Source organism: Athene cunicularia, assembly GCF_003259725.1.
Source record: "Athene cunicularia isolate RWA chromosome 6 unlocalized genomic scaffold, athCun1 chr6_part2, whole genome shotgun sequence".
Taxonomy (NCBI): Eukaryota; Metazoa; Chordata; class Aves; order Strigiformes; family Strigidae; genus Athene; species Athene cunicularia.
The window spans coordinates 1,743,284-1,758,052 of NW_020799106.1; the positions used below are offsets into that span (position 1 = coordinate 1,743,284).

A 14,769-nucleotide genomic window follows, 5' to 3' on the forward strand; every position below is an offset into this window, starting at 1 on the left:
ACAGTTTATGCCATTTGGAGATGATCTTACAAAACTGACAGCCCTGTGCATTTCATAAAATCCCTGGCATTAGTTCTGGCTCTGCATCTCGGTTCACCCCCCAGAACCGCATGCGGAGTCCCACGGTGCGGTGTGCTTTATGCCCTCACTGGAATATTTGCACTCTTTCAAACGTCTATCTGTGTGTAAACATCTGTCAGTTCTATACATATGAAAAAAAGAAACTTCTGCTCTTGAGCAGAAGCTCTTACACCTGATTAATATTGCAGAACTCACTTGCCTTAAGATCACAGAATTTAAAGGAGGGATGTACTTCCACTTGCATCTATCCTAAGTTAATCTTGAGAGGAAGAATTCTTAAAGAAAAGTCCGTGTTATTTCAATAATTGCAAGGTTGTCTTTAAGAGGAAGTTAATCAGTTTCTTAAATGAATGCTACTTAAATATTGGTGCTGCTTCTTCAGGGTAGCTTGTTATCACAAGCATTTAAGTTATTTAAAAAAAAAAAAAAACCAACACCAAAACCAAACCAGTCAAGCCCTTCGCTAGCATTCATTTGATCTTTGATACTTTTCCTGGCTACTGTGTCACAGAACCGAAATCTAGAACAAGACTACAGGGTGCTTGCTGATTAATCAATATTGGCACAGTTTCTTTGCAGTTGCCTTGGAAATTCATCTTTGTTTTGTGTTGCGAGGGAAAATGTGAAGGTTGCTTTAAGAGGTGGTTGTAAAGGAGAGAGATGTATTTGCCATGACCGTGTCCGTGTGAGTTATAAGAGAGGCTCCAAAGTCTCTGCAAAATGTGTTAGAAATGATTAGAACATATTTCTTGGGAAAGCAGTGTTAGATTTTCACAGGTGTGTTTGGTGGCTGAGCTGTGCAGTCAGTGTGAGACAGGATACTGGACCAGATGGCGGGGATGGTAGGGAGCAGTGTCTACTCTCTAATGAAATATTAGTGGGAAGGCATGGAATCACAGGCAGAATTACTTTGATCTAAAAGTGGAAAATATTAAAAGGGATAGTGGCTAAGCCTAACCTTCCATAGGTATTTGAGGTTTGAAATAATTATCATTTTCAGTTACAGTTTAGTTTCTTTTACAAGAGAGCTATTAAATGAAGACATCTTCATTTCTCAAAACAGGCACTTATTTATTGGTGGCATGACTTGATTTCTTACATAAAATGTGTCTCTCATATTGCATTGGTAATGCCTAAGCATCGCCCTGTCACAGAATGCTTTGGGATGCCCTGGCTTTTGATTTATTAAGGGATGAAGGAAAGTGAGGGAAGAAAAGCCCATTTTGACTGTTAAATAAAAAGGATGCCATCTTTGACCCGGGAAGCCTCTCAGCCCTGAGTATTTAGAAGAAATTGTCTTTATCTGTTTGCCCCGTTGAACTCTCCTACACATCAGCTGTTGCTCTCTGCTGAAGGCAACACGCTAACGTCGTGTGGACCTTTGGATTACGCTGGCACAGCTCTTTGTGTACTTCATTGTTATTCCGTATCGAAGCACTGAACTTGATCTCTGTCATCCGTGCTTCCTTGCTGTACACACGTGAACGCAGCAGGGGTGCTAAATTTTGAAAACCCAAGGCTGCAGACACTCCTGTCCCACAGGCAGCAAGGACCTGTCCCAACTGCTACCTCAGAGCAAGACGAGCTCGAATGGCAGCGTGGTTCTGCCGGCCCAGCCTGCCCCTGGCTTGCTTTGTCACAGAGCGCAAGGCACGAGGAGGAGGGACACGCAGGTGGGGCACAGCAGAGGCTTTACGTACTGTGGCAGCAAGCGTGGTGCCTCCAACTTCATAAAAATGGGAGTCCTGCAGCAGCAGAGCCATGCCCGCGTTGTTTCTGTGTGGAGCCGAGTCGAGGATTGCGTTGCGTGGGGTGCTTCTCCCTGCCGGGCACACAGAGCCTGGCACTGCTGTTACAGACCTGAAAAGCTGCTGTGCAGTGTGGAGCTCCCAGACGGGAAATTCCGGAATAGGAATGTATTGGCATCCTTTAAGCAGGGATGGAATATTGTTTGAGACTATAACTGAGATTTGGGACTATTGATAAAGAATATCCCTTTTTATTTGGACTGCTGGCAGCTGTGACGCAGTACATTGCTGTAAGAATTGTAGTAGTTAGGCTTCCCTGCAAGGTTAAGAAGAATTATGCATCAGTTGAAACTAATACTAAATATATGCTGTACTTGAATGCTGGTTACTCCATAGAATTGTGTTATTTCCTTGAATTATCCTGTAGACCAGGATATGGCACCCAGAAACATACACTCTCTCTTCCCAGTCAGTATGCACTGAGGAATTCTCAAACAGTTGTGGGTAATTCAAGACAAAAAAGTGAGTATCTAGAAAGTACTCAGTGGTTCTTTTCTATTATAGACATCTGTGAAACATCATATCTTAAAAATTAAAAAAGCATCTTCGTTACAAAGTTGTCCATTGTTCATTGCAAACCCCAAGTCCCATACTGGGTAAGAAATTTGCTACTTGGAAATGTGTAGGAAAAAAAGAGAGTTTTTCCTTTTAACCATTTTGTCAGCAGTTACCCTTTTTTCAAATAAGGATCTATATGACACCGTCTTCCTATTTGTGGACAGAGTTGTCCTCTTGTAACTGTAGCAGCACAAACTTGAAACTGGTTTCTCAGTTTAACTCTTTGAGCTTGGTGAGACTGTCAAGAAATGGGGTAAGTTAGTGCTTCTGTTACTTGGGAAAGTTAAAAATTGAAATTATCAAAAAACCTTATTTTGGTACTCCTATGTGTGGCTGCTGAAGGACTTTGTATATCCATCACCTGAAAATGTATTACTGAAATTTGCTTGGAAGAGAGATAAAACTGTTGAGAGTATGGCCATTGTATATTTGTTGCAGAACAGCACATGAGCATGGCTTAAAAAAATAATTTAAAAATCCAGTTAAGTTTCTTATGACCACATCAAAGCTCACTGTAGGAGGGAAAGAGGCTTTTCTCTTGTCTGGAATCTGAAATGATGTAGTGCTTGACAGGTTTTTTTGGGCTCTGAAAACTCATAGCTGAGATTTTCATTCTGCTAATATTCTTTGAAGTTTTGTTAGTCAGGGCTTTATTTTCTTGTAAAGACTGGAAGGATGCAGTACGGTAAAGTTTTAACAGTAATACAGAAACTCTTGACTTAAAAAAAAAAAAATAAATCTACTTTCTGGCTTTCAACATGCCAAAAACTTGGTGAGACTTCATAGAACAGTGTTCAATCCATAGCTGGTGCTGCTGGGTTTGCTACATGTAGCCCTCTGTGAGCCAGTATCTGTTTTAAACATTGATACTTTGACAGAAAAGTATTTTCAATGTCCAACTTTAAAAAAAAATATTTTTTTTTCCGCATTTTAAATGCTGTTTAAGTGTGTGTGAGGAGGTCTGTAGTTATACAGTCTGCACAATATATGGCATCTTGGGAAATGGTGAAAATGATAATGGTTTATTAGTCTGGAATATTATTATGCAATTAGATTGGTAAACTCAGATGCTAGAAATAGAATTAAATTTTTTCTTCTATGTTCTATTTCTATTTTCTATATAATTCTATAATTGCTTCCTCTAAGAATTATACTGTATTTCCCAAAAATTCAAGGACAGTAAATTTTGATGAATTTTGGTTTGCCTTGACACAGTTTTGAGAAAAAGCCCTTTTTCTCCTTCCTGAATTTATAAATATGAATTAAAGCATTTTATCTGAGTGTTTTCTATTCCTCCAAGCATCAAAGTCTCCATCAGCCCTACATTTTGATTCTAAACTGATCGTGTTTTCTACTGACATAGTGTTGGCTAATATGGCTTCTTTTTGCCTGCTTGTCTATAGGATGGTTGCAGACCTTTTGTCTTTAAATAAATCCTAAAAATAGAAAAACTGAAAAGTTCTTGAAATACACATCATGTCTTTTGCCATTTGAATGGGTCTGTATGTCTTTAAAAGCATCAGATGCTTCAAAGTCTTTCAGGTTTTCTGATATTTTGTATTGAGAACTTGTGTTGCTGGCAATACAGAAGTGAAAAATGAAGCTCACTTATTTGGCTACAGTACGGCTGCAGTAATTTTTGAAGTATGTAGTGATTACTGGTAGATTTGCTTAAAAAATAACTTTCTTCTTTATCTTTTAGTCTCCCACAAAAGCTGTATATAATGCTAGACACTGGAACCAGCCAGAATCAGAGGCTCTGCCAGCACCACCGGTTTTGAAAACTCCCAGTGTCCCAGTAAGTAGACTGTTTTTTCTCAAGTTTATTAAATCTCCTTTTAAGATTCACTGATATTTTTTTGAAACACAAGTTCTTGATACCTGGTAATGTCACAGTAATTCAGAATGAAGTCCACTTTGTGATGTGAGCCATTGGGTGTTTGATAGGAAATAAATTGTCAGTGGAAATACTCTAGAATGGGATCTTCCATATCATTTCAATATACAGATACAAAAAAATGCAAACAGGCTTCAGTCAAGTTCTGTTCCCTTACCTGGGGAAGATCAGCTTCCTAACAATGGACTCCAGTTCGTCTTCTGGGAGAGCCCCCAGGATTAAGTAGCTAATGCCCACAGAAAGCAGTAAGTCACAGGTCAAAATGGAAAAACTTAAAAGGAGATATTTCATTTATTTTTACTTCCTAATGGAGTAAAATATTGTGAATTGCTGACTTGAGTCTTCAGACGCAATGAAAGAAACAAAATTTTGTGTATACAGCCAGAAATGCTAATATGAACATATCAGATATGAGCATGTCTGCAAAAAGTAGGCAAGAGGTGAAAACAGTTCTTAAAGTAACTTGTTTGTTCAAAAATCAGTGTTTTGAGGCTTGAGATAATTGGGGTTTTTTAAATTCTTTTGAGACCCTAGCAATGCAGGGTCTTGGGCTTAAATATATATAAAAAAATAAATATATAAAAAGATTGTTACTGATTATGCTAGGAGAGCATTGTACATTGTCAGGAACCTCATTTTATTTGGTGCCTTGCTTACAGTACTTGCCTGAGAACAGAAAATCAGAAAGTAAATATTTTTGCAGTGATAAGTCTTCAGCTTTTGTTGTCGTCACCAGTTTCGGTTTGGTTTGTTTTTTTTTTAATTCCACCCGGTGCGTGGTGTTCTGATACAAGCTCCTCTTTGGTTTGTGGTTGGTTTTGGTTACAGTATTCTGACCAGCCTTCCTTCAGCATTAAGTGCGCTGCCTGGAAAATGCCGATGACTCTTCTTAAAGATAACCTTTACTGCCAGTGTTCGAGGAGAGAGCAGAAATCTGGGTTTCTCCTAAACCCCGTTCTCAATTTGAGTCATGTGCATTTGGACTGAAACTTTTGTTGCTTACTGAATCTTTGTATTGATGCTGATTTTTTGTGAAGTACTCTGATGGCTAATTTAAAAGCAGATTTTGTTTGAGTCTTCTCAGGCAGACTTTGAATATATCCTCTTCAGGCTCGGAAAATGTCTGGATCAGTCATATTCAGACAAGCCATTGTCATCTGTCAAACTTCTGCTTTGTAACTGGAAGCATCACAATATTAATTCAGGAATCTGGCAGAGATTTGGCTGAACAAACCAGTTGGGGGACTTTGTATCTGCTCTTCATGTTATGATGCACATCTGAAGTTACTTCAGTCCCTTTTTTAACCTTGATTTACCTGTGTGTGATTAAGCTAAATGAGCCTTGATCCAAATGTGCAGCAGTAATCCCTGCGCAGATGATCCTGCCTCTCTAATTTTTGTAGAAATTTGTTACCTGAAGATCTGGATAAATTTGTCTGAGATTTATGATGAGACACCCATAGGGTGGAAGCTGCTTATGCCAACTACGCTTTCTTATGGCCTCTCCAAGCGGCCTTGGAATTTGCTTTGAAGGGGAAGCCATTAACCGAGACTTGGATGAGATACTTCAGTGGTTCCTCCATGTTCACAGACTGATAAGATCAGAGTCCTCCGGGATGTGCTTGAAACCAGCTTTTCAGGGTGGTTTATTAGCATTTTGCCGCTGGAGCCTGAGTGAGCAAATACCGAAGTGCTGCACAGTGATAGAGGCAGCATGTGAAGAATACTCAGTGTAGCAGGTTGTTTTGGCTTTTATTTGACTGTCAATGTACAATGCGCAAGAAGGCTTTCTCTCAAAATATCCCCTGGAGTGAGTAACAGTTAATGCATCCCCTATGCCTGCATATTAATTCTGTGTTTTTCAGTCAGACTTTAAATAAAATATCATTTTTCTATGTAAGGAAACTTAAGTACAAGATGTTACCTAGAGATTGAGGGTGAGTAAATGACCGCTGGCATTGGCACTTGCACATTTAGAGTTTGGCATTTGGAGGCATTTTTCCTGTATGCCTTGTTTTCTGTAGTTTGTGTTCACACACGAATTTGTGCCAAGGAAATAATCTGATGATAAACTGATACTTCAATTTATAGTAGCCTCAAACTAATAAAGAGGTGTAGGTTGAAGAGAAACCTGTAATACTTGCCTGAGTTGGCTGGAAACTTGTCAGTAGTTATTTTAGACCTGCTCAAGTTCTCTACTCCTTGTTGTAAGTTCGGAATAGGTTTTGCTGTATTTCATTGCTATAATATGTTGTTCCTAAAATACATCCTTCCACAAATGTGAATAAGGCCAGTGTACAGAGAGTACCATGAATTTACAAGAACATATTCTACTTGAGGCATGCACAATGCCTCTTATTTCTCTGTGTGGCAATTTTTTTTTATGGTGCTACAAAGTTTGTGTTGGTAGTCTTCTACCTACAGGCAAAATAGAGTTTGGAGTACCAGATTAGAGAGGTCGGTTTTCTGGTAGGTACACTCTGAGTGCAGTAGTGTAGTAGCCTCCAGCAGTTAGGGATGAGAACAGTGGGCACAGAGATTTTCAGTTCTGGCCATCTGGAGGCAGGGATTGCTCAATCCTGTGCTCGTGCCCAGGCCGGTGTACTTCCTGCTGGGTCAGAATAACAACTGATACAGTCAGTCCTGGCCGCTCCAGTGTAACAGAGTAAGATACTTCTATCAACAAATAATTGTTTTTAAACACTGAACTTGGTTGGTTTACTTAACCTGAAGCTTAACAAACAGTGTAAAGGACTTTTCCCTTTTTTTTTTTTTTTTTTTAAGTTTCTGAATTCCACTGGAGCTTTCTTGATTACTTAGAACTGATTTTTGTATTTAAAAGTGCATATAATTTCTGACATCCTAATTATTATTTTTTTTAAGAGTAGGTACATTGTCACACAGTGTAGGTACATCTTGGTAGTGTAAGGCAAGGACTAAGTAGTCCCAAAATGTGAGTTTGACAATTGCACAATTGTACTGTTTCCTGATGTATTTAGTGTATGTTTTCATGCTCAAAACATCTGCCCATTTTAGCACTTTCTTATTACTAGGTAAGGCTATCTTCAAAGGAGGCAATTCATAAAGATGATGGAGTTTTTAAGGCTCCTGCACCACCTCCCAAAGTGATAAAAACTGTGACAATACCTACTCAGCCCTATCAAGAGATAGTAACTGCATTGAAATGTAGGAAAGAAGACAAAGAAGTAAGTATTCTTCACAAATTTTTAAGATAAAGAATTATTGGTAATCCTAAATACTGAAGGAACAGTGTCAAAATGAAATTTGGCTTTCCTATTAAAGATAATATTTTTACCTAAACAGTTGAATGGCCTTCATTACCTTCTTAATGTTTTCTTGCACTTAAAACTTTAAACTGTACTTGTTAATGTTAAAATCAATCCCAAGAGCAACTTACCTAGGTCAAAATATTTGTCTCTTCCAGTTATACACTGTTGTTCAGCATGTAAAGCACTTCAATGATGTAGTGGAATTTGGTGAAAATCAAGAGTTCACAGATGATATTGAGTACTTGCTAAGTGGATTGAAGAGCAATCAGCCCCTAAACACACGTTGCCTTAGGTAAGATATTTTACTATAAAGCACTGAACTTGTATTTAAAGGAGGTATTGAATTAAATAGTCATCAGCAAAGTGACCATGCTTTAAAGTGTTGTGTGGGTAGTTACCTGGCACTTCTGCTGTAAAGAATAAAATTTGAAAGCAGTCATCAAGATGTTATATTGGGAATATTCAAAAGTAGTATGACTAGGAAGATGAAGTACAAAACTGTAAAGTAAGACACTCTTCAACACACTTGTTTTCCCTGCTATAAATTAAAAAAAAATTTAAAAAAAATCTGATAATTTTTCTGGGATTAGTGCAATTTTATGTGCCATGTCTGTTCTTTTATAAATGGAAAATTAAATTCTAAAATACAGTGCCTAAGACCTGAAAGTTTGCTAGCTATATATTTAGAACTAATGTAATATTGTTTAACTCCAGCAGCCTGTTCTTTATCTTCTGTAGAGAAGTAACGTAGGTAGCAGCAGTGTTGTAGCCTCAGTACTAATTGGAAGCTTCCCTAAGTTGTCTTGAACTACTCATTGCACTCTTAATATTCTAGGTACACATTATTGCAAACTTAGTGTCAGAAATGTTAGTCTTGCTGGGAAAAGGTTTATAACTTAATCTTGGTGTCTGTTCCCTGGACATAAAAGTAATTAGAAGGGTGTTCTGTAATCATGTATTTTTTTTTTTTTAAATACATGTAAACTTTCCTTTCTGTTTAGCAAAACTTAAAATGGTAGAGAAGGACAAACTTGAATCCACAGAGACAGGTGATGAGGACACTTTACTTGAGCTGTGAATGTGGATGAGAAAAAGCTTTATGCAATTTTGAGAGATATTTTAAAAATTTATTCTTCATGTTCCTCCAAAACTAGCAATGAATATTGTTGCTGGAGTATAAACACAAGAAATCTTTTTATCCAGTTTAAATGTACATTAAGATAAAATAAATCAATACCATAATGACAGTTTAGAAGTGTTTTTCATATTGAATGCACTTAATTTGCTTGTACGGCAAGCTTCCTAAGAGCTTAAACTGACTTTTTTTTACTTTCCAAATTTATATCATGGAATGTAACTTGTATAAACACCATAAAAATTTTTTCTTTCAGTTAACAAATTAAAAGAAAAGTATTTTTCCAAAGGATAGGAATAGACCTAAAAGAATCAGAAACTGGTAGGTAAGCTCTAACTGGTGCTGTTGTGATTGGAGACAGAAAGACCACTCGCTCGTTAAATGCCATAAAACTATAAATCTTTTATAATAAGATACCTCAGTAGTCATGGAAGACTTGATTGCAGCATCACTCCCACATTACTCCCCATTTAAAAGTAATATATTTTTAATAGTCTGTATGTTGTGCTGTGCTAGAAATGGCAGACAGCTTGCTAATAAAATTAGGGGAAGACTTCCATGTTTAAAATAGAATCATTATGCTGATCACTGATTGCACTACTATATTTGTCAAATTTTTCCTGAAATCTGTAGTATTTCTATTAACCGTAAATGCAGCAATAAATATTAAAAATGCTTGGGTTTTTGCAAAAGTATTGTCAGGCATAAGTGGGACTAATCAATTGGATAGAGAAGCGTTACGTAGCAATGGAAGCTCGCGTTTGTAACTTCTGATAACGTCTTGATCCGTAATAAGCTCTCCTGTGCCTCTAAATCAGAGCTGTGTGCTTAATCTGTGAACATTTTACTTTCAATTTAACTATTTTAAAATATTTCAACTTTCGTTTGAAAGAAGCCATTTCAAGGCACCCTTTCAAACCTATTTGTAGCCAACCTTAAACCAAAGCAGATGGAGTTTGGTGCTGGTAAGCAGCTGTTGAATAAAATGCTGCTCTGTTCAATTACAAACTTGCCTTATGATGTTTCTTCTAAAATTTGTATGACAGAGTTTGTCAGGCTCCGAGGTACACGGTCAGTCACGTTTTGTAGATTTGTTTATCTGCCGTTGTTGTAAATTTGTTCATTTTAGTTGTTCTAATCCAGAATTCACTTTCTCCAGTGTAATCAGCTTGGCGACAAAGTGCGCCATGCCCAGCTTCCGAATGCATCTGAGAGCCCATGGGATGGTAGCCATGGTTTTCAAAACACTGGATGATTCCCAGCACCATCAGGTATGGACACACTGTGTATTTCATTAAAGTTTGATGAACTTTGTGTGCATGTAATTCAAGGTGAAGTGTCCGGTATAGTGTGTGTATGGGATCGGTGGCTCCATTTTAGAAATATGTAATGAAATGAAAAATAAGAGCAACTTGTGTTCCAATGACAAATTCCCCTTCCACTGTTTGTGTGCTTCCGGGCTTAGAAGTTAGTTTAAAAAATCATTTAAGCTTTTAAAAAAAACCTGACTGTGCTTTGCATTGCTATTTTATATCTTCCCTTAAGCTTTTTTAAAATAGTTTTATTGTTGTATTTATAATTTCCTTCAGATGAAATATATTTGAAAGGAATCCTTTCTCCTATTTAAAGATGGCTCTAGGTGCTCATCTCCAGACTTGCTTGTACGTGAATTACCACCTTTTCTGTAGCTCTTGTGGGGCGTTTTTTGTCCTGTGCTTGTCCCCTTGAGGAGTGCTGTAATTGCAGTCGTAGGATGCCTTGAGTATGTGCGGTGTTCTATGATAAATCTAGGAAAGGTAAATTTTAACTACTTATGATAACATGACCCAAGAGTTAAAAACTGAAGCAGTTTGGGTTTTCCTTCTTCTCACCTTTACAAGTTCAACCCTGCTGTATTAGAAAACACTTCTTGTGGGTGATACTAGTTTTCCGGTGGTTGGAAACTGTCTCTGTGGGGCATCCCTCGAGGTATTGTTACAGAAGCTGAACGTAGGAAATGTTACTTGAAGTGGGCAGTATATACGTATATCCAGTCAGGTTTATTACTTTTATTTAATAGATCTGGAAGAATGACATGCAATGCAGAAGAAAACTTTGCACCCATAGAAATAGACATTTAAGAGATGATGTTTGTCACCTTACTGTGGGTGGGGGAAGAAGCTGTAGAGCTTTAAGTAGCTAATTTAGAATAATAGCTTATTTTCCACCTCCCTCAAAAATTAGCAGTCGCTAACTGTAAAACATAAAAACCAGGTTCAATGCATTCATTATTTTGTGAGCTGTCAAAATAGTGCCAAGTGATACTAGAAATAAATAAAGCACAGTCACGCTATTTAGGACAGTTGCCACCACTGAGTTTCAGGAGATCTGTAGAGGACAGCTTCAGTTCCTTGGAAAATGTACAAGCTTGCTCGGTATATTTTTGTCTGTCTTTTAACAGTTACCATTATTCCTTCATTTTCAAAAGAACTAGCACATACAGTTCAAAAGGAAATTGCATGCTATTATTAGTCTGCAGTAACAAAAAGCATTGATTATATTCACTATCTCCAATATATTTGATGAAGCGCTCCCTTTTGTCAGGAAAAAAATAATTGGTAGTTAATGTTGTAATATAGTTACAGTTCATTGTTGGTACAGGTTACACAGTGTTATAAAATTACTGATTTCTCAAAGTACTATTAATAAATGCTAAAATATATGCTCCAGCTACTGACAGCATATGCTTCATCAGTGACCTTCTCTGTAAAAGCTTGCTGTCTTCATATACTACCCTTTCATTCACTAATTATATCACTAAAATTTTAACCTGATCAAAAGGAATAAGAGATTTCTCCACTGAATCTCAGTGCAGAGTAACTCAGGAATAATAAATTACACTACCCTTTGCATGCATGGCTTAAATCCATTTAAGATTAATAAGGATTGGGGGGAAAAAACCACAATTATTTTGTTAATATTTTCTTTAATGTATTTTGGAGATGGGAAAACTGCCACAATGATGTTGCTAATGGAAACAAGCATGAGCCCGTACTGCAGGCGTTGTACTGATACAGTGGATTAGACTGAGAAAGTAAGGGACTTTTACATTTCCATAAGAATATAAAATAGAAGTTGCAGAGGTGGTTTTTTTTAACCATCAAGGAAAACAAAATAACCAGTTATCTTACTGAGCTATGCCCCAAAATATTTACATGGAAATTACTTGTTCCACTGAACTTTTCTGGTAGATTTGTCTTTAAGCTACAGTTTGGTTTTTAACTGACTTTGTCTCTTCAGCTATGCTCTAAAGGTTTTGGAGTATAATTAATTTTTAAAATCTATATTTTCATTATAGCTGTCACTAGTTAGGCATAGAAATGTGGTTTTGTAATGTCTTCAGCATGTGAATAATTAAAAAAAAAAGTGCATTAAATGTAGTGCTGAACCCTAGAAAATAACCATCTGTTCCCACAAGCTGGAGTATAAATAGAACAAGCAAGGGAAGACAAGGATGAGAGTGGGTGTAAATGGTCTGCCATTTCTGGAGTGTATGTTCAACTAGGATGTTTTCCTGAATTCTGTAGCAACTCCATAGTTAGATATGCCGTACAATTTCTGTCTAGAGCAAATTCTATTTATTTTACTTTTTTTCTTCTCTCCACATTTGTTTGGAAGCAGAATGTGTTTGAAGCATCTTGAATAGAACAGGGGGATGAAGAACCCCACCCAAAAAAACCCAGCTTCACTATGGCAATCTGTAAGGGTGGAATTTTGAGGGTTTGACTGGGTTTTTGGGTTGTTTTGTTTGTTTTTTTTAGGATATTGATCAAAATTGAGTTGTGCTGACTATTTTCCCCTCATTCTCACCTCAGAGTTCTGTGTAGGTAGGGCATGAGGTAGCTTTCAGACAACATGGTTCACTGTTTTTTAACACACACAGAAGCAAAATCAGAGCAAAATGTAGAGTTGTTATATTCCAGATTAAACCAACTTGCCTATAGGCTCTAAGATAAGAAAAATGAGTTTCAGAAAACCCGTATTACTGGCACGTAGGTGAAGCTGGTTTGTTCCAGGTTACAGGCACCGTTCACATCCGAGGTCTTTGCTTTTGTAACATGTGTTTCCCTGCTGCACGTCGGCATCGGGAGGCTCTGCCCTGGGTGCCCTCTGTCTGTATCCTGTTGCAGGAATCTAGTTCTTGTTACGCACATAACTACCCCCTTCCTTTTTGCTTTCCTGGCAATCTTCCTGCAGCCTGAAACCTTCTGTATAATGTCTCAGTCCCCTGCTCGGGTCCCTTCTGAGCACATTTAAGTGTCTTAAAACTTGGTTGGAAGGTCTGGAGGGAAGTGTTGACAGAGCCCATGTGGAGGAAGATCCATTACAGGCAAGGGCTTGGTACAAAAGCTCACAAAAAGAGTGTGATTGCCCTTATCAGACTTTGGAGTAACTGTAAAGCATTTCTGAGTAGTGATCTAAGAACTGACTTTCTGAAATGTCTAAATACTAGCAGCTCAGATCATAAATTCGGCAGTTTCCCTCTATTAACTGCTGCACAGTTTTTAGTTGATAGAAACTCCTTTGGGGGCTTAAGCATGTTTTTACCAGGAAGCCCAACTAGATAATGATGGTCACTAGAAAATAGTTCTTCATAGATGTTTCTTGGGTCCCACGCTGGCTGAACAACAGTTGGCAGAGTAGGCTTTGGTTTCTCTGGAATGAGTGTGCTCTGTTTTAACAACTGTCTTTCTGAATGAACAGAGTCTTCTTCCAGGAACCTGATATTTCTTACAGTTTAAACCAGTTGCAGGTGAATCCAGAGCAAACAATTTCTATAACTAAAATGATAAAATTTCAAGGTTTGTGGGAGAAAGGTAATAGAAATTAAGGGGAAAAAAATGTATACCCTGTCTGTGTAGGCAAGCCGCATAGATTGCTTTCTGCCTTACATCTGACAAGGCTGGAATAGCAGTATTCACAGATATGATTTCTTTTGTTGTTTGCTTGGGGTTTTTTGAAACAATCAAGGTTGTATTCATAAAAGGAGATGTAGATTTGGAAACTCCTGCTTCCTTCCTTCAGTCTTCCAAGTACATCTTTGGTAGTTAGATTGAATTCTTTGTTCACCTGAAGGTTTCATTGGTTCAGGCATGAAGGATTTTTAACACAGCTTTTGGTAGACCGTCGGCTGCCCAATTCTGTTCTGGAAATGCTGATACTGCTTAGTATGACCAAGCGTGATTATTACTTGCTTCTAAAATAAACAGAAGCAGCTAATGGTTGCTTTGGTGGTTGGCTGAACTGTCAACAAGATGTTAATCTGCCGTGACACACAAATTCTGCTCTTTCCTGTTGAGCTGGACAACATTGATATCACAGAATTAGTTTGTCTCCATTTTGAATTTATTTTACACAGAAAAAAATGGAATAGACATATGTGGCACATTGACTCTTGAGAGTTGAACGCAGTAAGACACACACATACCCACCAGTTCCAGATGTTGTCAGAGGTTTCTGAAAGTATTGTGCCCAGCACAACTTCATTCTCCAAGGGCATTTCTCCTCTTTACCGTAACGTGGAGGTCACTGGGTAGATGAGTCTCTTGGTACAAGTGTTGTACTTGGAGCACTGGGGACAGAGAGCTGTGATCTGATCTCTGCACTGGCGTTTGCCCCCTCCTGACAGTCACCTTCTGCCTTTGCTTTTCTGGATCCTCCTGAAGGTGAGATTAAATTCCTCTTGGAGAAGGATTAAGTTTAGTTAGTAAGAGGTTCTGGCACACCACTTCTGTTTAAGATAGGGATGGTCAAGATAACATGCACTTGTTGAGGACTCATGGGGATGTAGCAAGGAGGAAGCTGATTTGTACCCTGGCTATTTCCAAAAAAGCAGAATTCCCCTGAAAATGAAATGTGTTTATGCTAGAAAGGTTTGGGTAAACTGTTGACTGACAGACTTGCTTGGCAGAATCAGAACGTATGCCACCAGGCTCTCTTCTCTTTTTTCCCCCCCCCCCC

The 14,769-nt window shown here is 38.0% G+C and overlaps 1 protein-coding gene across 1 annotated transcript in view; it reads left to right on the forward strand.

Moving 5' to 3' along the window:
- The window catches only part of WAPL (WAPL cohesin release factor), a 70,016-nt gene that overhangs the window by 37,310 nt on the left and 17,937 nt on the right, over nt 1–14,769 (forward strand). Inside the window, exons 5-9 of the mRNA XM_026851750.1 lie at nt 4,150–4,245; nt 7,398–7,550; nt 7,790–7,926; nt 9,929–10,040; nt 13,780–13,841. Coding sequence (XP_026707551.1) covers nt 4,150–4,245; nt 7,398–7,550; nt 7,790–7,926; nt 9,929–10,040; nt 13,780–13,841 — 560 coding nt within the window. The remainder of the gene's footprint in view (nt 1–4,149; nt 4,246–7,397; nt 7,551–7,789; nt 7,927–9,928; nt 10,041–13,779; nt 13,842–14,769) is intronic.